Source organism: Quercus robur, chromosome 10 (assembly GCF_932294415.1).
Source record: "Quercus robur chromosome 10, dhQueRobu3.1, whole genome shotgun sequence".
NCBI lineage: Eukaryota > Viridiplantae > Streptophyta > Magnoliopsida > Fagales > Fagaceae > Quercus > Quercus robur.
Genome location: NC_065543.1, coordinates 84,276 through 110,413, shown reverse-complemented (window position 1 = coordinate 110,413; position 26,138 = coordinate 84,276). Strand labels below are relative to the sequence as shown.

The following is a 26,138-nucleotide window of genomic DNA, read 5'->3' as shown; positions in this document are numbered from 1 at the left end:
AGACACAATATATGTAGGCTTTTTACCTTAGAGAGGATATAGAGATGTGGCTGAAAGGACATATTGTTTGGACTAAAGAACTAAAATTCCAAACAATAAATCTAATTCGTGAGGTAATCCATCAACTACAAAACCCAATGGCAGTATCATCTGTTGGAATATTTTTATATAAAATACAATATTTTAAATATTGATTAATATTTGATTTAAGCGATTTAAAATTTATTCATTTTAATTAATTGGTTTTAACCATTGCCTTAATTGGCTTGTTAATGTCAAACGTTTTTTTTTAAGGTGCACAACTATTTTGTTACTGTTGATATATATTATGTGGAGTAATTCTATGGTACCCCCCTCAAAAAAAGGGAGGTACGGTACCCACTAGTAGGTAACCTGCTACTCCATACTACTTTTTTCTTATATTTGACGGTTCCATCCTTACATTGTGCAGTTCTAACATCACATGTGACAGTTCTTTTCTCACATTTGGTGGTTCCCTTACTTTTTTTATCACATTTGACAATTTCATCCTCATATTGTGCGGTTCCAACATCACATATAATAGTCCTTTTGTCAAATTGAGTGGTTCCCTTACTTTTTTCTCACACTTGACGATTCCATCCTCACATTGTGCAGTTCCAACATCACATATGACAGTTCTTTTCTCACATTAGGTGGTTCACTTACTTTTTGTTCTCACATTTGATGGTTTCATCCTCACATTATGTGGTTCCAACATCACATATAATAGTCCTTTTGTCATATTGAGTGGTTCCCTTACTTTTTTCTCACATTTGACGGTTTTATCCTCACATTGTGCAGTTCCAACATCACATGTGACAGTTTTTTCTCACATTAGGTGGTTTACTTACTTTTTGTTCTCACATTTGATAGTTTCATCCTCACATTGTGTGGTTCCAACATCACATATGATAGTTCTTTTGTCACATTGAGTAGTTCCCTTACTTTTTTTCTCACACTTGACGGTTTCATCTTCACATTGTGCAGTTTCAACATCACATGTGACAGTTCTTTTCTCACATTTGGTGGTTCCTTTACTTTTTTCTCATATTTGACGGTTCCATCCTCACATTGTGCAGTTCTAACATCACATGTGACAGTTCTTTTCACACATTTGGTGGTTCCCTTATTTTTTTATCACATTTGACAATTTCATCCTCACATTGTGTGGTTCCAACATCACATATGACAGTTCTTTTGTCACATTGAGTAGTTCCCTTACTTTTTTTCTCACACTTGACGGTTTCATCTTCACATTGTGCAGTTCCAACATCACATGTGACAGTTCTTTTCTCACATTTGGTGGTTCCCTTACTTTTTTCTCACATTTGACGGTTCCATCCTCATATTGTGTAGTTCCAACATCACATGTGATAGTTTTTTCTCACATTTGGTGGTTCACTTACTTTTTTTTTCTCACATTTGACAGTTCCATCCTCATATTGTGTAGTTCCAATATCATATGTGACAATTCATTTCTCACATTTGGTGGTTCTTTTACTTTTTTCTCACATTTGACAGTTCCATCCTCATATTGTGTAATTCCAATATCATATGTGACAATTCATTTCTCACATTTGGTGGTTCTCTTACTTTTTTTCTCACATTTGACGGTTCCATCCTCACATTGTGCAGTTCCAACATTACATGTGATAGTTTTTTTCTCACATTTGGTGGTTCCTTTACTTTTTTCTCACATTTGACGGTTTTATCCTCACATTGTGCAGTTCTAACATCACATGTGATAGTTCTTTTCTTACATTTAGTGATTCCCTTACTTTTTTCTCACATTTGACGGTTCCATCTTCTCATTGTGCAGTTCCAATCTCACATGTGACAGTTCTCTTGTTACATATAGTGGTTCCTTTATTTATTTATTTTTCTCAAATTTGATGGTTCCATTGTTACATTAAGCAGTACCAACATTGCATCTGTTCTATTTTTGTCATATATGACAGTTCTTTTGTCACATTGGGTGACGGTTCTATCCTCACATTATGCAGTTCCAACATCACATGTGACAGTTCTTTTCTCACATTTAATGGTTCCCTTATTTTTTTTCTCACATTTGACGGTTCTATCATCACATTGTACAGTTTCAATATCACATGTGACAGTTGTTTTGTCACATTTGGTGGTTCCCTTACTTTTTTTCTCACATTTGATAATTCTATCCTCACATTGTGCAGTTCCAACATCACATTTGACAGTTCTTTTGTCACATATAGTGGTTTCTTTATTTTTTCTCAAATTTAATGGTTCCATCCTCACATTTTGCTATTCTAACATCACATTTGACAGTACTTTAACATTTGGGCCCATCACTAAAGTTACTTTTTTACTCACTAATAACTGCTCTTCACAATAGCAATTTAAAAAAAAAAAAAAAAAAAAAAAACTGTAGCTCTAGCATTTTCCTCCTTTTAAAAGCTATTAAAAAATTTAGATCTAAAATTTAAAACAAAATAAATATCTCAAAAAATTAGCCCAACCACAATAATTACTAATAGTCAAGTTAAAAACAATTAAACTTAATTAACTACTAATTTTAACAAAAACAAACAACTCGACCCTTTAAAAAATTTTAAACTAAATATTTTTGTCATTCATTGTTTATCATTTTGACCATAATGAAAAGTGTCAGCCTTATTTGAGTTAGCAAAGCCTCCACCAGCTAAGTCTAAGAGAGCCGTAATAACAATGAAATGTTTTCTTCGTTAAAGACATATCAGTGCTACAAAAGGTCAATTCTAACATAATTGGCTATTAAAAGGTCAATTTTCATCTCTCTCTATTTTGTTCATTTATATTGGCGGTTGACAGTAACCCACACTAACTCTTTAGTGTAAGCAAGACCTATTGACATATGTATTAGTATCATAATTAATATGATGCGGTAGATGAGCACTTGAGAAGAAGCAATTTAGACATAATGTTTGCTCTTGTATTTCTTGATGAAGTTGTTTTATAGACTCTAAGTGTGTGTTTGCCTCCAAATTAAAAAACCAGTTTCTTTTATTATTCAACTTATTTTTGCTACTATTCATGAGCTCCACTACACTTTTTGGTACTATTTATAGGTCTCACTGTACTATTTCAGCTAACTTTTACCTTTATCTATAATGTTTTCAGCAAAAAGTTTTAGTTTCAGCAAAATAAGCGGATCTCAAATAGACCCTAAGAATTCTTATATATGAAAATGTGATAGCCTTGAAGGACTTGAAATGGTGATCTTGGTCAAACTTTGATTATTTTAATGTTTTTTGCCCATGAATATTCACTTCTTTAACATGAATCAAACAAAAGCTAGCAAAGTCCCTACCATTTCATTCTTCTAATGGAGGAATTTGTTTTACACGAGACATATGTGGCTCCCACCATAGCATAATGGCTCTTCCAAGAGCATCCATAGATAAAAATTACTTTATCTATTTTACCTACATACATGCTGCAGCAGTGGATCTATTTTAGCTTTCAACACAATAAAATAATATAAACATCACAATAAAATAATATAACCACTACAATAAAATAATATATCCCACTACCCAAAAAAAATCCACAGCACCCACCACAACCACTTCTACCATCAGCCACAACCACAATCACAGCCACAACAACCACCATCACCACCACCGACCACCAGTTCACAGTAGGAAAAAAAAATGCAACACAACCACCACCAAAGCACCAACACAACATCACCAAACCCACAGCCACCACAAAACAAACCCACAGCACACCACAAATCAAACCTGTTAGGTTCTAAAGTGTAGGACTTTATGTATTTAGAACTCTAATTTGTATTGTTGGCAAACCATGATCAAAACAATGTGTTTAGAAGTGTTTAAAGCTAGCTTAAAGTTGTATGTCAATGTAAAGTTGGAATCGAGTGTAAAGCAGAAAGCAGTGTGGCTTTCGGCCTGGCTCGATTGATCGAAGCTTAGGCTCGACCGATCGAACGTCGAGCAGATTGCTTTTCTACAGATTCGTCCAACTCAGCCCTAGTTGTTTTAAAACGTTTTTAGGGTTTCTTATTGTCCTAAGTATAAAAGGCAAACCCTAGCCACGTTTTAGTGTTGCTCATAATTGCGGTTTGTGTAAATCTCTTGTGAGATCTAGAGGAGCTTTCCTTTACACAAACTTAGGGTTTTCAAGGAGGAGATATTCTCTAAACCTTGATGATCAAAACAGTTGCTGCCATTAAAGCTTAAAGAATACACAAGCGGGGGTGCTTGTAGCTGGTGGGAATCCAAAGAAAGAAGGAGTCCGTGGATTCGGAGCTTGCACGTGGTCGTGTCAGTAAGTTCTACTGGTTGGTAGCATTAGGAAGTCGAGCGGGGGTGCTTGTAAGTCCTTTTGTATGAACTTCGATTCTTTCTGATAGTGGATTCAAGTTTACCTTGAGGATAGCTAGGTCAAATCCTCCCCAGGTTTTTACCGGTTTGGTTTCCTGGGTGATCATATCATTGTCTTATTTATTTTCCGCTGCTATGCATGATATGATATATTTGTGTTAACCTAGACTTGTTAATTTGACTAAGTAACAACTTGGCTAATTACCTAGGTTTAATCAATTGTTTAAGGGGTCTAAAAACTGACAAAACCCACAGCCACAAAATCAACCACAGCCAAACGCCAAAACCCACAGCCAAACGCCGAAACCCACCAAACCCAAATCCAGCTACCCAAATGTTGAAACCACACAATGAAATCCATGCCCGAAACAAAAACCCAGCTCGAAACAAAAGCAAGCCCGAAACTCAAAGCGGAAACACAAGCACAGCCCCAAGTTATGAAAGCCATAAGAGAGGTCTCTAACCATGCAAACTCCAAGTTAACTCTTAATGACCAACACTAACAGGGCCCCTTTGGCATGTGTTCACCAGTATAGTGTTATCAGGACCTTATGATTCTCAATGCAGCCAATGTAGTTGTAAGTACCAAGCAAAGGCCAAGCTCTACTTAGAATTGCTAGAATAACAACACCAAATCTAAAATACAAGAAATAACCCTCACTTGATGCCACATGACTTTTCATGCATGCTCCAGGTTTAAGGAAGCAGGTGCCTCTACTGAAACCATACTATTTAGTAAGTTAATCCAGATGTAATTTGAAAACATAGTAATATAAGTTGTCTACCCCCTAAGAGACATTTTAGTTTTTAGTAACCACGACTGGCCAACAATTCACTTAAGTTCTAACCATCTTGGCCTCTCCAGCTCTCTTTTCTTTGTGACACCACACCACCAAATTTTCATCAAATCTCATAGGCAACATTTGAGCAGCATGAATCAACTAATATAATCAAATTCTTTATGTTCCCAGTAATTTGTCGCTGATTTAAGTACACGGTCTCCACAATTTGTCAACTAAATCACAGTAGGTTCATTTGGACTGCAGCTTTGAGAACTATTTTGACTATTGAGAATTTATGAATGAGGAAGATGTTGACATAAATAATATAATGTTTACAGTAGATAATAAATAGTTGAATACTATTCCTATGGATTTTCCTTTGTAACTTTTTCCAAACCTAAACAACGAGGAAAAAAAAGGAGATTTGACCCCCCCAATTTGTCAAATTCCTCATGGAACTCATTTTCTATAACAGTGGAAACATAAAACATTTAGAATCATGACCATTATAGAGCAAGACATATATTAAATAATAATTATCTTATTTTTGAAATATAGAAATCTGTGTTATCAAAACTATATCCTGGCTGTGACTTGTCACTAAAATAAAATGATCCTATCCAATAAGGCGCAAAGTAGTGGAACCTAAAATTTGACATCTAGAGAAGATGAAAGCAAAATTAAAATGTTGGTTTGAAACTTTCGATTTCAACTTGCCTAAATCCCAAACTAAAAGAATAAAGCCCAAATATTTTGCTTCAATAATAAAACTGAAGGATCTAAAATCAACAATATCTGAACACCAAAACCATATCCTTAGGGAGTTTAGGGTTCTGAAGTCATTCAAATCCAAGAAACAAAAAACCACATATGAAAAGAAAGAAAGAAAAAAAAAAGTGATTCTGATCGTTGAAAATGAAAAAAATAAGAAGAGAGAGTTCACACCTTGGAGTTTGCAGAAGCAGTCTCAACTCTCAAGAGCATCGACATCGTCTTCTCTGGATCACCTCAGAAATCAGAATTGAGGGAACGCAAAATTTTTTTGGTTGCTTTTATATGCTTACATGTTCTGCCGGTAACTGGTAACCATTAAATTTAATTAAATGGTCGAGATTAAAGCCAATAGAATTGTGTGGCTTAGATTTTAGTGGGTACCATACTCCCCAAAAAAATAAGGGGTACGGTAGAATGACCCATGTTATGTGTATTTGATTCAATTTGACTGCATTTTACTATCCATTTATGGGATAGTCAAAGCACATCAACGTTAGTATTATATCATTGATTTGATGAGTCAAATAATATATGGAAAGAAGTTATGTCTAATTTTAATTCCATTAAACATGGTTTGTAATGACTAATGGCAGTTTTCTTTTCTATATATATAGCCCTATATCTATGTCCGGCTATGATATATTTTATTTATCTTTTTTCTTCACCTGAAAAAATATATATCCCTAGTACACTATTTTTGGGTAAAAGAATGTGCTATATTGAGAGCTTTCTATCCTACAAGCAGTGTAGGCTTGTAAGGATAATCAGTGAAGATGGCTAGGTTGTTATATGCGGGGGCGACACACACAATATTTTAGTCTACTACATCGGAAACCCCGTAGACGCATGTATCATCTCAAGACAATGACTTGGTCCACGACTCAACCCCGTCATCTAAAAACATATATGAATTGACGGTAATTTTCTTCTAAAGTTATGAGATTAATTTGAAACATCATTGAGGTAATATCTCTCCATTGTTCTCTAATTTTATAATAAATTCAAATTTAGGTGAATTATTGTCATTTATATAATATGTTGAATGTTATGAAATTCAATTTATTTATTAATTATTGTTCTTAGGAACAACATCAACTATACTAATCCAACCAATAATTGCACATGCATGAAAGAAGTTTATAATATATATTAAAAAAAAAAGTTCAATGCCAAAATAAATCAAAGTTGCTTGAAGGCAAGAGACAAACAATTGAGAGTGGTGACTGGTTAAAAGAGGTTGTTGAAATGGGGACTGAGTGAGTGAATGAATGGGCTTCTCAATGGAGGAGGAAATATGGGTTGATACTTGATACTATTCTTCTTCTTCTTCGAAACTTTCTCCCTCTTTATGTATTTGTCTCATTCTCCCTGTCTCTCGTCTCTATCTATTCTCTCTCTTCATATCTATGGGAGTAATTAGAGACCACAATTCTTATCTTTTGACTTCCGTGTCTATCAAAGCAAGTGCACATAAGTTAAAAAATGTAGACAAAAAGACAAAACAACCTTCAGAAAGAGAAGAAACAAAATGCAACACACATGACTCATGCCGTTTAATCCTTTTTGTAGTCGTTTTGCCAAACACAAGCACCTCAACTGTCCTTTTTTATATAGAGTATAAATATGGGGATTTAGCACTTCCTCTGTTACTGCGTTGATCCTTTCTTATTAATAGGAAAGTATAAGGACACTTTTTTTCCCATTTTTAAGTATGTAGTAGTTAAGTGATGATTACTTTTCACCTAGTACTAATGGCAGACCCATGAGTAAGTGATGTAATTCAACCATAAGTTAAACCCCTTGTGTAAGTGATGTAATTCAACCATAAATTATTTTTTTTCTAAAAAAAAAAACCATAAGTTAACTTATGTACTAGTTGTGACGAAGTATGTGATAAAAAATTTGGCTGGGAGCAAGCCAGTTGGAGAGATAAGGGAAGGAAAAATCCCTATAAAAGGGGAGAAGTCTGCAACAGATGAGGGATTGAGAAATATTAGGAAAAAAGCCTAGAGAAGAGAGAGAGAGAGAGAGAGAGAGAGTGAGTTGTATTGTATTTTTTCTTCGCTTGTTAACTCCCTACACCTCGGGAAAGGAGTTGTATTACTTGGCTTCCCATTTTTATAATCTTGCTTTGCTAAGTCAGTTGTTTGAGCTTCCCGCTGTGGAATTTCCACCATATTCTTATGATAAATAAATTGTGCAAGTCAGTTACCTAGGGATTAAATCATTCTTAAACCATACGATGTTTCTTTTATTGAATATCTAACGCCCACAATTAGTGCCGTCTGTGGGAAATTCCACCAAGTAGTAGGCTTGAAATTTGGTTTTGAGAAAAGCATGGCAAATTGATTGATTAGTGGGCTTGCCCATTTCTCTCATCTAAGCATCTTGGAGGAATCTATTCATGAAGACCGGCGTTTACGATCTGAAGTTCACAAGGAGAATTAGGGACAACCCTCACAAGGCTACAACTTGGAAGTAGTATCTCCTCTGCAGGGGGAAAGGTCAACCACCAACATTGCGGGACCATCTCAGTCTGGCAAGGATAGGGAAATGGACAAGTTGAAAGAGTAGGTGCAAGCCCTACAACAGGAGGCTAGGAAGAATGAAGACTATCTCCAAAGAAGGGACGAAGAGCTCCTCCATCGAAGGGGTCCTAGTCCTACACCAAATCATTCCCAAAGGGAGGAAAATAGCACAGGGGAATTGGGATAGGAGGCAATCCCCACCTCATAGAGAAAGAGTAGCTTCCCCGTCACAAAGGAGCTGGGATAGGAGGCAATCCCCACCTCATAGGGAGAGAGCAGTTTCTCCTCCCCCTTGGAGACGTAGGAGGGAAGAATCCCTGCCACATAGGGAGAGGTCCAAGATGCCACCTCCTCAGCGTCTGGTATTTCAAAGCCTCGGAGATCCTATCACACCCTGGGCCTCAAAGAGTGACACTATGAATTGAGCCTTACATCAAATATCTTAATCTCCATTCTTAGAAGAGATAGAAGGCACAAATTTGCCAAGGAAGTTCACTAGACCCACCTTCATCATCTACAATGGCAAGACTGACCCCGTGGAACATGTTAGCCATTACAACCAAAGTATGACCATTTACTCTAAGAATGAGACCTTGGTGTGCAAGATATTCCCTTCTAGCTTAGGGCCTACCACGATGAGGATGGTAGCCATTTCCTTAACATGACCTCGTGGAACATGTTAGCCATTTACTCTAAGTTTTGCTACAGTAACTTTTTTAAGCCCAAAGGGCAGATTTCCTTATTTTTAAAAACTACTTTTCTACAAATGCATGGTTTATCATAATAAGAGGAGTTTTCAGATATGACTTGATGTGTTTTCTACAAAGCTATTAGTCCATAAAGTGGACGACCCCACAAAGGGGACGAGTTTACTACTAAGTAAACAAAGTCAGTAGTCCATAAAAGGGATGACCCCACAAAGTGGACAAGTTCACTACTAAGTAAACAGTCATTTTCAAGTCCATAAAATGGACGAGCTTATTGTCCAATAAAGTGGACAAGTTTATTAAAGTCCATAAAGTGGACGACTTCATCCCAGAATGATGAAATATTATCAAAGTCCATAAAGTGGACGAGCTTATTGTCTAAAAAGTGGACGAGTTTATTAAAGTCCATAAAGTGGACAACTTCATCCCAAAAGGATGAAATATTTTCAAAGTCCATAAAGTGGACAACTTCATCCCAGAAGGTTGAAATATTATCAAAGTCCATAAAGTGGACGAGCTTATTGTCCAAAAAGTGGACGAGTTTATTAAAGTCCATAAAGTGGAAGACTTTATCCTAGAAGGATGAAATATTATCAGATCCATATAGTGGATGAGTTTGTTAAAATCCATAAAAGGGACAGGTTCGATGAATGAAATCCATTACTTAATAAAGCAGATAAAATCATTAAAGCTAACGGCTTTATAAAATTGTCATTACTTAAAAATGGACATTGAAGCTGACGACCTCAGGAAAATATCATTACTTAATAGTGGATGAATTTCCCAAGTCCCTAAGTTAGACGTCCATAAAAGTTGATGAGGTTATAAAGTAGACAGATTTGTCAATCCTTAAAATGGGCAAGTGCTTTCCAGTAGAACGAAATATGGGTTCCACAAGACAATGGATGGACCTATAACTAAGTAGACGGGTCCGTAATAATGCACGAAAGTAGATGGACCTAACTAAGCTGACGGGCTCAATAAAAAGCCAAGGAATGAAGCCAAAGTCTACATAGTAGACGTCCGTAGACGAATAAGCCTATCATGTAAGGAAGATGGGTTTGTGTTCAACTTGTGAAAATAGCGTACAAGCATACAAATGTTAGCTAGTAAAAAGCTAGACGATGTTAAAAGCAATGAGCATAAGATACTGAATATAAGATAAAGTCTTTACAAATAAAGCCCAAAAACGCTAGGGCATTTAAACATTGTTTGAAAATTAAACGAAATATAAAAGTTGCAAAGAATAAAGGCTATGGCTGAACAGCGAAAGCGTCATTCGGGGTCTTATTGTCTTGAGCAGAAGGGTTCTCCACATCTAAGAGCTCAATGGACCGGTTGGAAGTGGTGGCGGGAGGATTCACAATAGGTTAAGCAAGGAAGACACCATCATCCTTGGATGGGAGATCTGGTTTAGTGGAGTCGTCACTCTCATCAACAACGGCGTCACCAGCAAGGGTCGACGCGATGGGGGCATCCATGGTAGTCCTGGATAGATGCAAGTCTGGGAAGGAGAGCGCAACTTGTTTAAGGCAGTCCTTAAACCCAGTACCATAATACTTAGCACAAGAGTAGACGAATGATTGAGAAGCCTTGAATTTCGTAATAGCGTCGGCCCCAGCCTTCTCCATCTCCCTGTGCATGGTCGACAGCTCTTCCTGCAGTGTCTCCTAACGACTTGCCTCCCCTAACTTTTCTTTTACCTCATTTAGCTCACTATTCAAGGTTTGGAGAGCCTCTTTATACTGCGCCTGCGTGTCCAGTAGATTTTTATTACTTTTCCTAACCTTGCTGACGACCCCCTCTTTGGCAACGCACCTATCCTGAAGTACCTTGACACGCACCAAAGCCTGAAAAGGATACAGTCATTAGTCAACGGACAGAGAGAGACGAGATAAAAAAAAATTAGCCAAGGAAGTAAACATACCTGAGTAAGGTTAAAAACAGCCGACGCCCCTAGGTCCTCTGTTCCTAGCTGATCGCAAGGCTCTATATCCGTTGGCTTTATGAGGGACTCCACTCCCTCGATAGCGTAATCTTTATGGGTCAGAAGGCGATGGGGTCCCTCAATGACGGGTCTAGAAGAAGTCATCACTCCCTTGCCGGTGCCTCGACTCGACTTGGAAGGAGACTTCTTAACATGCTCATCTCCAGGGGTGACGGTTACCTTCTTGGAAGAATGGTTGTCCTTCTCGTCAGCCTTCCTTTTGGCCGATCCCTTAGCAATTTTTGTCACCTTGTGGATAAAATATTCTTGTTCCTCTGTAATACGAGGGCGAATGCTAGTTGAAAACAAGTAGACTAGACGGTGTTTAAAGTTTGGAACGAACAAACAAAGGAAGAAGAGCAGATGGGATTAACCTGAATCCTTGATAAAAGCCCAAGTGTTGTCAAAATAACCATAGGGCATCGTCTCCCATTCTTCTTGATGACACTCCTAATCCGTCCCCTTAACAAAAAAGTTATCTACTTTTCTAATTTCTGTTAGAGTTTGGCATATCAGACGCTAGTTTCAAGTCCCTTTCTCGGGTGGCAAAATGATATGTCCCTTTAGAAGAGACAATGTGCTGGGGTTTGCAGCAGTAGAAGAACTCGTCCAACAAAAGCTGACGGTTTCCTTCATTCAGATGACCCCATATGATCTCAGCACTTATAAAGATCCTCCAAGCATTCGGAGAGTTCTGGCTGACGGATAACCCCGTGAAATTAGCCAGCTAACAATGCAAAGCCGTCAATGGTAATCTAAGCCCTGTAGTAAACATGGCGTCATACATACCAACGTCTGCAGTCCTCCCTGTATAACATTTTTCGTTTTTTCTAGGTAGACGGATTGGGATATGGTTTGGGATTTGGAAACAGATACGCAACTCCTTAAAGACCCTGTCACTCATTTTTGGTAGGAACTTATTGACGGCCCAATCCTCGGGAAGGATGAAGGGACGGTTGCCTCCAAGACTTCCTCAAGTTCCCTCACAGGATACCTCGTCACCTTCGTCTCCATCTCCGTCACTATCCCTCACCTTTTCTCCTTCCTCAACTTCACCCTCTTCACTTACTATTTCTTTCTCACCTTCCTCTCCATAACTTTCAACTTCCTTGTCAGGAGATTGGGCTGACATTTCCCTTTCTGATGACTAGGAAAAACCCTTGAACTCATGACCTAAACTGAATACCTCATTGTAGCCCGCTCCTTTGCGGACTGACGACGTTTCACCTGTCGCGTCACTTGACATCTGACTACCTACAAATGACGGATTCATTCTAAGAATCTAAGATGATGACCTCACTAGGGAGTTAATCAATTAGAATAAAAGAATATGCATATAAGAAAAGGAGAAAAGAACTTACAAGTGTCTTTTGAAGCAACAGGTTCGAAAGCAACAGTAGCAGCACAAACGATGGAGTCAAAAAACCGACGGAGTAAAAGTGAAGAGCTTTCTCTCCAAAAATCAGCAAGGATAAAATAGGAGAAATGAGGGGAGGAGGAAAGTTATATATAGGGGGGAAAAGTGCACGGAAGACGAAGTGATGCCCCCGTCCAGAAGCGGAACCAACCAATGTATGCCACATGTCTGAGTATTTAATAATGGCTGCTTGAGGAGTCGCCCATAAGTGGATTTTTTCCTCTCTCCTGGCCAAGAAGAAGATTAGCAATAAAAGTCTAACTCTATAACTCGTCAGTTTAAGCTAACGAGGATATGGAGTAGGGGGCAGCTGATAAGGGAAAAAATTGTAGTAATAATATTCGTCCTTGAAGAGGCATAAAGTAACACCCCAGTTAAGCCCGTTGGGATCCATTGAAGGCGACAACCTTAAGCAGATCACATAGCGAGCCTCAGAGCTGACGGCATGACCTTAGGAAAAGGGCATGGGTGGCCGACGACAGGAAAGCTGAAGAGATCAAGTGGAGTCGACGACCCTGACAAATCTTAGCTTGACCTCCATGTTTGCATATATAAGGAAATACTTTGTGCTTCACGTTTAGTGTTGATCAAAAGGACTCCTACAAGGAAAGGACTCCGCAATATACGCTTTTCAAGGATTTCTATAAGGAAAAGACTTTTATAGCAAGGAAAAGATATCAACCCTCTATTACTATAAAAGCCTCAATACCCTCATTAACCAAAGTTCGCATAATTTACCCGCTCTGGCACTCTAGAGTTGTGAGAAATTCTAACTTGACCTTCAGAGGGTATTTGGCCGGCATCACACCGGTGCTCTCTGCAAGGTCTTCTCTTTTTGTATTGTGCAGGTGTTGTTTCGAGTACGTGAGGACCGTGTAGCTCACTGGTGGTTTTTCGACATCATCAGTTCCTATATTTTGGTAGCAGTCAATTTGGTCCTTACTATTTTCAACTTGCAATTAATTTGGTTCCTACCGTTAACTTACTAACGGAAAATGCCTACGTGGCAAAACAATTTGCATTGTTGGCACACACATAATTATAATAATAATATAAAATCATGTATTTAACATTAAAAAAGCCACCTAAGCATATTAATGAAAAAGAAAAAATCATGTCAAATTAAAAAAAAATAAATGAAAAAATTAATTGAAAGAAAAAATTAAAGAAAATAAATTTTTAAAAATCCTTGATTTCTTTTATTTTCTTTTGTTTTCTTCCACTTTCTTAGGTACCAAACATATTACCCAGCAAGAAACACAACACTCTAACCGTGATTTGCACTACGAACACACTAAAAACAATAGAATAAAGACAATAAAATAACAAAAATTGTTTTTTCTCTAGTTCACACTTTGCCCACATGGGAATCCCTCTGTTCTAAACCAAAACGCCTCTGTCACCACCACCATGCTCCCACCACAACCACCACCATCAGATCACGGTAGCACCCACCACATCGTGGCTCTGTTTTCATTAGATCCACCAAAAAAACAGCAGAGAGGACAACATGCGGCTGCTGCATTGTGAGGAGGGCTTAGGCATTGAAGAAGAAGAAGAAGAAGAAGATTGTATTAATCTATTATTCTAGTTGAATGTACCCATCAGCCATCGTTAGTTGATTTTGCTAATAAATGTTCAATTAGCTTCTTCTATATATATGACAAAGTAAAAAAGATGCTTCTTGTTTGGATTTGTGTATGATTTTGATAATGGTGTGAATGTTTGATTAGTGTCTAGTTTCAGATTATTGTGTTGCTTTTTGGGTAATGTGTTTAGCAGCTAAGAAAGTGCGAGAATACAAAAAGAGATTTAGAATTAATTTTTTTTTTCTTTCAATTATTTTTTTAGTTTTTTTTTAAATTTTAATTACATGATTTTATATTATTCTTATAATTATGTGTGCGCTAACGATGCAAACTGTTTTGCCATGTAGGCATTTTTCATTAGTAAGTTAACGGTAGAGATCAAATTAATTGCAAGATGAAAATAGTAGGAACCAAATTGATTGTTACCAAAATATAGGAACCAAATATATCGTAACTCTAAAATGTAAGGATCAAAATAGTATTTTTGCCTTGAATAAATTAAGTCACGTATGGTTAGAATGATAATCTATGCTTAATTTGCTTTAATTTACTTTGAATTAGCTTGCTCAGATTCAATTCACTTTCAGCTAGTTCACTTTGAACCATTTTACTTTGAATCATTGACAACGAAGATAGCTTAGAATCAAAACTTAGCACTTAGTTTCCAAGAAGCTAAAGTGAATTTTTTTTTTTTTTTTTTCATTGTTACTTGCATGTTTGACAAAAAGTCTTCTCAAGTGAGGTGTTTTCAAACCCCTACCCTAATCCATGAAGAAAGATTTTATTTTAAAACATAATTTCATCACAAACAATCACTTCGAATTGCCTGCATTCAACATTTAGAGAGGCCAAACTTAATAAAATTGATTTATGTTCAAATATCTTGTTTTTCAATTTCTAGGGTGTTGGCTGGAAATATGTTATATTAATGGGTAAATCCAGATAAATACATGAACTAAATTGGTGAGTTGGTCTAAATATCTTTCTGGGTATTTATATTCCCTAAACTTGGTTTTTTTGGGAAATATTAGGTTTGATTCGTTTGAATAGTATAAGATTGTCGATCCTTTAAAATTGAGTTCAATAATCAAGACCTAAAGGATATTGGCCTATGGGAACTAGTCTAGAGACGGTCAAACATTGAGCAAATAAATCGGAAGATACCTAGTATGGAATGAAATGTAGTAATTTCAGAGAGTAGCTCTATTAATAGTGAATACTGCTGAAGAAAATTTCAAGTATAGGAAGATATATGTATTATTAAGCAAAGGAGGGGATCATACGTACCTGACAGACAGTATTGCCTTGGACTAGTTGAGGAAGTCCCAACACTGATGATCGGCGGTGTTTGCTGACTAGGACTAGGATAGCTTCCTTGTGAATTGTCCAGAAGAAGCTAAGGAACATTACAACTTATAAAGATGAAAAGTGTACTATCAAAACTGGGATAGTTCCAGTATGGTTGTCTCCTTCAAGACTCAGGTCCACCAACTGAGTTCGTGCGGAATTTTAAGTCAAATTAGAATTGATGATAGAAAGGAATTGGAAGTAATATTTAGATGCTGTAAACGACCCATTTCTTGAGGAACGATTTTCATGAAGAAAGATAAATTAATGGGTTAATTACAGTGCGTTCATAAGGCGACAAAACTAGGTATACTAATGTTGGTCAAAAGTTCGGAAAGGGAGAAGAATTTCAATAATTTAATGGATAACATAAAATTTAGTCAATTTATATATTGTAAACCACATGAACTTGAGAAAGACTCCTAAATCAACATGTTTGATAGTCGAGACCCAAAGGATTGATAAGTCTATGAGACTACAGAGGGTGTGAGGGATCAAGGAATCAAACCGAAAGATTGTTATATATATGGATTGTTCTCTAAACACGGTAATATTTTAGCGATTTTTTTATTATTTGAGAAACAATATTTTGGAGATTAGTTAGCTACATTAAGTACAAAATCAAATTAAGAAAAGAAAATGGCACAGGAATAGCGTATGGAATATATATTATTACAAATCAAATTAAAGAGGGATCGTACACGCAATAATAAAAAGAACATAGGAACATGGTTTTAGAAAATGTCATTGACAAATAACAATGGCCTCAGAAATAGTACTCCTAGAAGGGTCATTACTTCCATCCAATTCGGCCACGCTACAAAACAGACAATCACATTAATTAAGATGAATACAAGGTAGTGACAACATGTATGTACATTAATCAAATAAACATATATTAACATACCTAGCCCATTCCCATTATAAAAAAAAAAAAAAAAAAAAAAAAAAAAAAAAAATCATACCTAGGTCATTCTTCTTGTGTTTTTCTTCTTAAATTTAAGAAATGTGTCTCTAATTGTCTTCATTTCACTGACGACAACATTTGTAGGCATTCGCTCATCTGGTGATGTTTTAGAACACAATAATCCAATTTGGAGCACATATATCAAACATTCTTTTATTCTGTTACTAACAATGCCATGTGGATCTTCTTCAGTTATTGTTCTTTCTACTATATCATCATTGACATCTTCATCATCCTCCACAAAGAACATTGACGAGTCAACTATATCCATGACATGCTCTGGCAAAGCCATTGCAGTGAATTTGTGAATGCTTAAACCATCTTTGAACATTTCATCAATAGGCCTTTTTCCAATGAACATTTCCAGCAAGAGTATCCCATAGCTATAAATGTCTCCTAGTGTTGAAACTTGGCCACCCATTGCATACTCTACAATTCATCAATACATATTCAGTAATAAATAGTAGTTTTATGAGCTTAAGATTTAACCACTAATGTATTATGCATTCTTGGCACATGTAGCTTTTCATACAATTATGTGAGGTTTTTCAAAAAAAAAAGAAGAAGAAGAAGAAAGAAATGTATTTTGCTTTTGATTTTTCAAGTGGCCCATGGTGTCAAGCATTTTTGCCCATTGTTACTTTTTGAAAGAATCCTACTTTACTTTAATATCAATGCAAATTGTTATATAGGAAAAGCATTGTATCTAGTGAAAAAATTACCTGGAGGAATGTATCCAATGGAACCTTTGAGTCCAACTGACAAGGTTTGAGATTTGGAGGGATTGTTTGATGCTTCAAAGAGGAAATTCACCAATCCGAAATCACCAACATGGGCTACCATATCTTCATCAAGGAGTATGTTACTTGGTTTTAGATCACAATGAACAATTGGTGTTTGGCAATGGTGATGAAGATATTCTAATGCATAAGCAACATCAACAGCTATGTTCAGTCTCTGAATAAATCTCAACCTCTTGCTCCAATGTTGCGCATTATTTTTAGGATGCAACCATTGGTCCAGACTACCATTGCACATGAACTCAAAAATAAGACTTTTAAAGTCATTCCCTTCATGATCAGTGCTTGAGCAAGCAGAGATAATCTTGAGGAGATTGCGATGACGTATATTTCTCAAAGCATTGCATTCATTAATGAAACTCTTGGAAGCTCCTTTTTGTTGAAGGTTTAATACTTTAACTGCAACAATTGCTCCATTTTCAGAAAGAACTCCTTTGTATACCAAGCCAAAGCTACCCGAACCAATCAAATTGTTTTCTGAAAACCCATTTGTCGATTTTAGGAGCCTTGCATATGAGACACGCAACTTCCTATCTTCAAAGGAAGATTTAGTTAATGCTCCCCCTCTTGAATTTCTCATAACAAAACATGTAGGGAAAGAATATAACAGAACAAGTACAAATATGACCATACTTGAAATAGGGATTACTATTTTGAGTGCAAGAAGCTTTCTAGATGAACAGAGATTTTTCCTAGCGCACGTAGGTAAATGTAATTCTTGGACACCACCGCATAGCTTATTATTTCCAAAGATTGAAATCTTGCTGGCATTTGCAAAAATTCCTTCACTTGGCACTTCACCTTCCAAATCATTAAAAGAAATATTGAGATGCTTAAGTGACACAAGCTTACCGAGAAATTTAGGAATATTCCCAGAGAAGTGATTTTGCGAAAGATCTATTTGTTCTAAACCTCTTAATGTTGCCAAAGATTGAGGTATTGCTCCTTCGAATGAATTACCCTCCAAATATAAGCCCCCCAAACTAAGACAAGTCTCAAGGGTGGTGGGAATTTTTCCTGATAACCTATTATTTGAGAGATCTAACTCAGTAAGATGTGTTAAGTTGCCCACTTCAAACGGCAGTGCACCTATCAAGAAATTGTGAGACATGTCCAAAGAAATTGAAAGGGAAGATATACCAATAACTTGTTTTGGAATGGTGCCAGTGAGATTGTTATGAGAAATTTTTAGTAAAAGCAAATTTTGGCAATTTCCTAAGCTTGGGGGTATATTTCCCTCAAATTTGTTCCTCTCCATAAAGAGCTTAGTCAATGTAGTTAAGTTACCCAAGGAGGAAGGGATTGGCCCAGATAATTTATTATTTTCCAAATACAATACCTGTAACTTTTGAAGCTTCCCAAGAATATTGGGAAGAGTACCTCCCAAATAGTTACATTCTAGTCCCACATCATTTAAGTTAACAAGGTTCCCGATCCCAACGGGGATGTCACCACGGATCATATTCCCACCCATAACAAATTTTTGTAGCTGGGTGGAAAGGTTAGCTATGGAGCTAGGCAATACTCCTCCAAAATTATTATATTGAAGAAATATAACCTCCAAAGTAGTACAATTTGCCAAGTTATTGAAAAAATTCAGGTCTCCATCTTCTCCATTTCCAAGACTATTATGCTCAAAATTAAGTTTAACCAAGCCTTGCAAGCTTGCTAGATTTTGAGGCATTGACCCAGTCAGATTATTATTGCCAAAGTCAAGTACCTGAAGTTGAGAAGCATTTGAAAAAGACAAGGGAATAGGTCCACTGAAATTGTTCATACCACCATAAATTATTTGAAGGCTAGGAAGAGTAAGACCAACATCTGGTGGAAGGCTTCCATGTAACCGGTTTTGAGCAACGGAGAAAAAGTACATGGATGAAATATTATAGATCAAAGGAGGGATGGTACCGGAGAGATTATTTGAAGCAAGCCGACAAAATCCCAAGCCTGGTAGACGTCCAAGTTCGCTAGGTATGCTTCCTTGAAAATTGTTCTGAATAAGACTAAGGACATGCAAGGAAGAAAAATTTCCTATCCAAGCTGGGATAGTTCCTGTTAGGTTGTTCTCACCAAGACTTAGATTCACCAACTTTGACAATGAGCTGAGGTGGTCTGGTATTTGCCCAATAAGGTTGTTGTAAGCCACATCAAGCACTCTAAGTTGTGTACAATAGCTCAGATTAGTTGGAAGTTTCCCACCAAAGGAATTCGAAGTCAAATTAAGATGTTGTAGGCTCTGTAGACGTCCCACTTCTTGAGGAATTTCTCCATAAAACCTGTTGTTTCGTAGGTTAATGCCTGTGAGCTGAGAAAGGTTTCCCAAAGAGGGTGGTATAGGGCCAGCCAATCTCTTAGCTTCCAATTCCAAAACCAAGACTCGCTTACTGGAGGTGCTACAAGTAACACCTAACCAGTTACAAAAATGTATGGAGTCATTCCATGAGCTCATGATTTGAAGTGGGTCTTGAGTTATTCGATTCTTGAAGTCAAGTAAAGCCAAGTGATCAGTCTCATTTGCAAAAGCTGGAAGTGTTGCAGATTTTAAACATGAGCTCATACACATTAGAAGAATCCCATGAAAGAATATTAAGAAAACCCACTTGTAACTCAGACAAGAGTGTGTCATTCTGTTGGAGTTGCAAGTTTGAAGTGTAGGATATAATCTGATAATAGCGTTTGTTTTCTGTGAAATACAAAAAAATTCAATTAGAGTTAGCAGAATTATATGTTAGTAGGACACAGTCACACAACTACAACTTGTTAAGAGGCAAACAAATAAGCACTTTCGAACGGTGTCGTTTAATAAAGCAAATGTGAAGGAAGGTTCATAATGAGTCATGCAGAACACGTGAGGGACACGTGCATCAATGTGAAGCAATTTTATTCAAATATCAGGACTTACCATTCCAGCGACCAACCAAGACACAATTTGATCAAAACACGTGTTAATTAGTTATTAGTGCTTGTTGTAATGAACTTGTAATTTTGTTATTACCGTGCAACGGTTAGATTAGTCTGCCAATTAGTTCTGTTACAAATAAGAATGACCCACAGAAGGCCATAAGAGAAGCGTTTTGGCTTATAAGACTGTTAGTTCTGTTAAAACGAGTCCTAAGTAGAATTCATATGCTGCTGTCCAGCTAGTTATGAGTATAGTAAAAGTTCAATTCTTATGTTTGAATGGTTGTGGTATTGTAAACCAGAAGAACTTAAGAAAGACTCCAAAATCAACGTTTCATTGACCAAAAAGCTATCCTAGTTCAATAGGAATTGCGAGGATGCGCACGAGGTTCAAAAAATATTAATAAGATCATATATTAGAAAGAAATATTATTAAGATCATATATTAGAATTAGCTATGAGTAACAAAGTATTCTTATCATAAAAATATTTGTTTTAGGTACATTAAACTATTATTATTTTTTCCGGTTTCAAAAAAAAAACTATTATTATTTTTTATTAAAAACAAACTATTTTTTTCTTCCTCTTTTTAACAAAACCGACAAAGGTCAAGAAATTTTTTTTTTACTAAAATAAATGATGTCATATTGCTTCCTTTGTCAACTAGGGAAAATTGAGTCCGAATCTTCTGTCCCACTTTTCCTGCTCCACTCTATACTCCACCAATAAATACTTGTCACGTGTTCACCTAATTAATTAAATACTACTATTAATTAATAACTGTAGTATTAATAAGTCAATAATGATAATATTTAATTAATTAGGTGAACACATTGCAAGCATATATTGGTGGAGTATAAAGTAGAGCAAGAAAAGTAGGACAGAAGATTTGGACTCAGGAAAATTTTGTGTTCTATAGATTGTTATTATATTACTTCTTTTTTTTTTTTTTTTTTTTTTTTGTGTGCAAGATTTTTATCTACTCTTATCATGAGCCAATTCACAAGTGGTCGAATATAGTAGGGATTAAGTTTTTCAAATTATGCCAAAGGCCTTGTAGCTGAATTGGCCTCCCCATGTACAAAGTGCTTAGGGGTCTAGGGGGGAAATGGTTCGAGCAGCGGTGTTAGCAGCATATTGTAATTATTTCTCAAAATTTTTTTTTTTTTTTCAAATTATGATAGTTGGAAAGGAAAGAGAAAATTTGAATTTTCTCATCATTTAAAACTTAAACTTGTACTAATCCTTTATTTTAACATTTTTTTTTTTTATCCAAAACCACTACAGTATCATCTAATATTATAGTTGCACATCTTAAGAAGTATATAAAAGTATGATTATAACCTTTTCTATTGAATACATTGTTTATCTCACTACATTAGTAAATATCTACCAAATCAAAATATACCCATATAAAAGATACATTGTAAACAAAATACAAAATGGAATATTAGGAATTTTCGATCATAAAGGATTAACTACACCAATTAAGAAAACAACTTGCTTTTTATAACCTATCAAGATAATTACTTTCTCCATAGAAATTGAAAATTTTTCCCACAAAAAAATTGTCAAATAAAAAAGGCAAAATCTCATAATTAACTTGTTATATGCATCATTATATAAATATATATATATATATATATATAAAAATTAAAAAACAATAATGAAAATCCAATTTCAAAAACCAAAATATGTCAGTTATCCAATTATTTTTATTTGACTAACTATTGTTTTTGTCTAAGAGTACTTAAAAAAAATCCAATTATTGAGAGTACATTCTCTACAAGATTTAGAAATTTCTCCATCTAAAATGATAAAAAAAAAAAAAAAAAATTGTGATCAGGAATTGAAGTATCAAAAATCTAAATGCACAAGCTGAAATAGATTTTCCAAAAAAAAAAAAAAAAGTGATTCAACAATAAAATCAACAATAACAAAAAATAACCATTAGTGAAAAAAAAAATGTGTTTGAAACCAAAAAAAAAAAAAAAAAAAAAATCCACCAAAAGAGAAACAATATTGAAGATATAGATAGAATATTGTCTTTTTTGTTGTTGTTGTTGTTGTGGAAAGAAGTTGGAAGAAGAAGGTGAGACTGTGAGAGCAGTTATACAAAAATTATATGAACAATAAGATAGAAGAGAAAAGGTTGAAGGAGATGATAGGTTGGACCAAAAAAAAAAAAAAGCAGTAGAATTTAAGAAGATATAAAGGAGAAAAATTAAGAATGCATAAAGCGAATAAAATGGAAAACTTAAGGATTCATAAAGGAAATGAAATGGAAAATTTTAAGAAGATAATGGCTGGAGAAGATGATACGTTGAACTAAGAAGACAACACATTTGAAGGAGATACAAGGTAGAAAAAAGTGAAAATTGCCAAAAAAAAAGGGGGGTGGGGGGATGGGGGAGATGTTGATGTGGCGTACCAGGAGTTTTGCAAAATTTATTACAAGGCTTCAATTATTTGATATAATATAGTATATATTAGAAGATGCAGTTTATGTGGCTAGCTTTCGGTATATATAGGCATGCATAGTCAATAAATTTGAGAGCATCATGGAGAAAAAGAAGAAATCCCCCTAATTTGATCACTGAGATGCTTTAAAATTTAAGTGATATAAAGTTTGATCTTGAACTGTTAGCCGATATCTCTAAACCGAATGATGAAGGTTCTTGATTTGATGTTGTGGGCTGGTGGTTTCATCTCGATCTAAATCAAATGGAATTTGTAGGAACAATTCCTACTTCAATTTGAGGGAGTAGGAGTGACTTTAATTTCGAGTGAGCTAGAATGTTCTTTGGGATTTAGAGACGACACTCTGTTTTGACTGATTCAATATGATGTTTATAATTGTCTTTGTTTTTCCATACAATGAGCTTCTATTTATCGGCAACTAAGGATACTTGACTCGGAATCTTTCAATAGTATAAGATTGTGGATACTTTAAAATCAAGTTTAATAATCAAGACCCAAAGGATCTGTAACTCTATGGGAGTCTAGAGACTGTGAAACATCGAGCAATTAAATCGGAAGATAGCTAGTATAGAATGAAATGTAGTAATTTTAGAGAGTAGCTCTATTAAGTGTGAAACTATTTTAGAGACTCATCATAAAAAAAAAAAAAAAAAAAAAAAAAAAAAAAAAAAAAAAAACTATTTTAGAGAGTAGCTCTATTAATAGAGAATACTGCTGAAAAATATTTCAAGTATAGGAAGATATATGTATCATAAAGCAAAGGAGGGGGTCATACGTACCTGACAGACAGTATTGGCTTAGACTAGTTGAAGAAGTCCCAACACTGATGATCGGCGGTGTTTGCTAACTAGGATTAGGATAGCTTCCTTGTGAATTGTCCAGAAGAAGCTAAGGAACATTACAATTTATAGAGAAGAAAAGTGTACTATCAAAACTGGGATAGTTCCAGTACATAAGGTTGTCTCCTTCAAGACTAGGTCCGCCAACTGAGTTCGTGCAGAATCTAAAGACAAATTAGAATTGATGATAGAAAGGAATTGGAAGTAATATTTAGATGCTGTAAGTGCGGTTGGCAACGACCCATTTCTTGAGGAACAATTTTCATGAAGAAAGATAAATTAATGGGTTAATTACAGTGCGTTTATAAGGCGACAAAGGTAGGTATACTATTGTTGGTCAAAAGTTCGGAAAGGGAGAAGAATTTCAATAATTTAATGGATAACATAAAATTTAGTCAATTTATATATTGTAAACCACATGAACTTGAGAAAGACTCCTAAATCAACACGTTATTGACCAAAAAGCTATCCTAGTTCAATAGGAATTATGAGCTTCAATAAATAATTAGCAATAGCTAAGAATTTCTGGCTAAATGGTTGATGAGAGTAGTTGAGGTTTGGTCTGGAATTGACTGAGGTTTAATTAAACTCGTTTAATTCAATTGGGATGTTAATTGATAAACTCCGCTAATTTATGGCCAAACCCATTTAGCTCTGGCAACGTAGAAAAAGGAGGATATTCATGTATTGTACTGTATATGTGTGTACAGTACATTGTTTTTAAACATTGGAAGTTGGAACTACTGTTTGATAGTCGAGACCCAAAGGATTGATAAGTCTATGAGACTACAGAGGGTGTGAGGGATCAAGGAATCAAACCGAAAGATTGTTATATATATGGATTGTTCTCTAGACACGGTAATATTTTAGAGATTTTTTTATTATTTGAGAAACAATATTTTGGAGATTAGTTAGCTACATTAAGTACAAAATCAAATTAAGAAAAGAAAATGGCACAGGAATAGCGTATGGAATATATATTATTACAAATCAAATTAAGGAGGGATCGTACCCGCAATAATAAAAAGAACATAGGAACATGGTTTTAGAAAATGTCATTGACGAATAACAATAGCCACAAAAATAGTACTCCAAGAAGGGTCATTACTTCCATCCAATTCGGCCATGCTACAAAACAGACAATCACATTAACTAAGATGAATACAAGGTAGTGACAACATGTATGTACATAAATCAAATAAACATAAATTAACATACCTAGCTCATTCCCATTAAAAAAAAAAAACGTACCTAGCTCATTCTTCTTGTGTTTTTCTTCTTAAATTTAAGAAATGTGTCTCTGATTGTATTCATTTCATTGACGACAACAATTGTAGGCGTCCGCTCATCTGGTGATGTTTTAGAACACGATAATCCAATTTGGCGCACATATATCAAACATTCTTTTATTCTGTTACTGACAGGGACATGTTGATCTTCTTCAATTATTGTTCTTTCTTCTATGTCATCATTGACATCTTCATCATCCACCACAAAGAACATTGATGAGTCAACTATATCCATGAGATGTTCTAACAAAGCCATTGCAGTGAATTTGTGAATGCTCAGACCATTTTTGAACATTTCATAAATTGACCTTTTCCTATGAACATTTCCAGCAAGAGTATCCCATAGCTATAAATGTCTCATTGCATACTCTACAATTCATCAATACATATTTAATAATAAATGGTAGTCTCATGAGCTTAAGATTTAACCACTAATGTATTATGCATTCCACTTGACACCATTGACCATTGGCCACTTGATATCACATAAATGTACTTTTCATACAATTATGTGAGGTTTTTCAAAAAGAAAAAAGAAGAAGGAAAAGTATTTTGCTTTTGGTTTTTCAAGTGGCCAATGGTGTCAAGCATTTTTGCCCATATATTGTTACTTTTTGAAAGAATCCCTACTTTACTTTAATATCAATGCAAATTCTTATATAAGGAATGCACTATATCTAGTGAAAAAATTACCTGGAGGAATGTATCCAATAGAACCTTTGAGTTCAACTGACAAGGTTTAAGATTTGGAGAGATTGTTTGATGCTTGAAAGAGGAAATTCACCAATCTGAAATCACCAACATGGGCTACCATATCTTCATCAAGGAGAATGTTACTTGGTTTTTGATCACAATCAACAATTGGGGTTTGGCAATGGTGATGAAGATATTTTAATGCATAAGCAACATCAACGACTATGTTCAATCTCTGAATAAATCTCAACCTCTTGCTCCAATGTTGCACATCATTTTTAGTATGTAACCATTGGTCTAGACTACCACTGCACATGAACTCAAAAATAAGACTTTTAAAGTCATTCCCTTCATGATCAGTGCTTGAGCAAGCATAGATAATCTTGAGGAGATTGCGATGACGTATACTTCTCAAAGCATTGCATTCATTAATGAAACTCTTGGAAGCTCCTTTTTGTTGAAGGTTTAATACTTTAACCACAACAATTGCTCCATTTTCAGAAAGAACTACTTTGTTTACTGAGCCAAAGCTACCCGAACTAATCAAATTGTTTTCTAAAAACCCATTCGTTGATTTTAGGAGCCTTGTATGTGAGACACACAACTTCCTATCTTCAAAGGATGATGTTGTTAATGCTCCCTCTCTTGAATTTCTCAT

The 26,138-nt window shown here is 35.5% G+C and overlaps 2 protein-coding genes and 1 pseudogene across 2 annotated transcripts in view; all 3 read right to left on the bottom strand.

The window, feature by feature from the left end:
* LOC126703253 (uncharacterized) overlaps positions 1-15,743 on the bottom strand; it is a 28,636-nt gene extending 12,893 nt beyond the window's left edge. The window contains exon 1 of the mRNA XM_050402210.1: positions 15,451-15,743. The gene's annotated coding sequence lies outside the window, so the exon portion shown is untranslated. The remainder of the gene's footprint in view (positions 1-15,450) is intronic.
* A 407-nt stretch (positions 15,744-16,150) lies between these two features.
* LOC126703212 (probable LRR receptor-like serine/threonine-protein kinase At3g47570) lies at positions 16,151-23,742 on the bottom strand. Its single transcript, XM_050402169.1, has 4 exons — positions 23,439-23,742; positions 17,200-19,960; positions 16,476-16,906; positions 16,151-16,327 (listed from the first exon to the last, which is right to left on the bottom strand). Exons 2-3 carry the CDS (start codon positions 19,901-19,903, stop codon positions 16,476-16,478), a joined length of 3,135 nt encoding a protein of 1,044 aa, XP_050258126.1. The 5' UTR covers positions 19,904-19,960; positions 23,439-23,742; the 3' UTR covers positions 16,151-16,327.
* A 1,007-nt stretch (positions 23,743-24,749) lies between these two features.
* LOC126702718 (probable LRR receptor-like serine/threonine-protein kinase At3g47570) lies at positions 24,750-26,138 on the bottom strand (annotated as a pseudogene).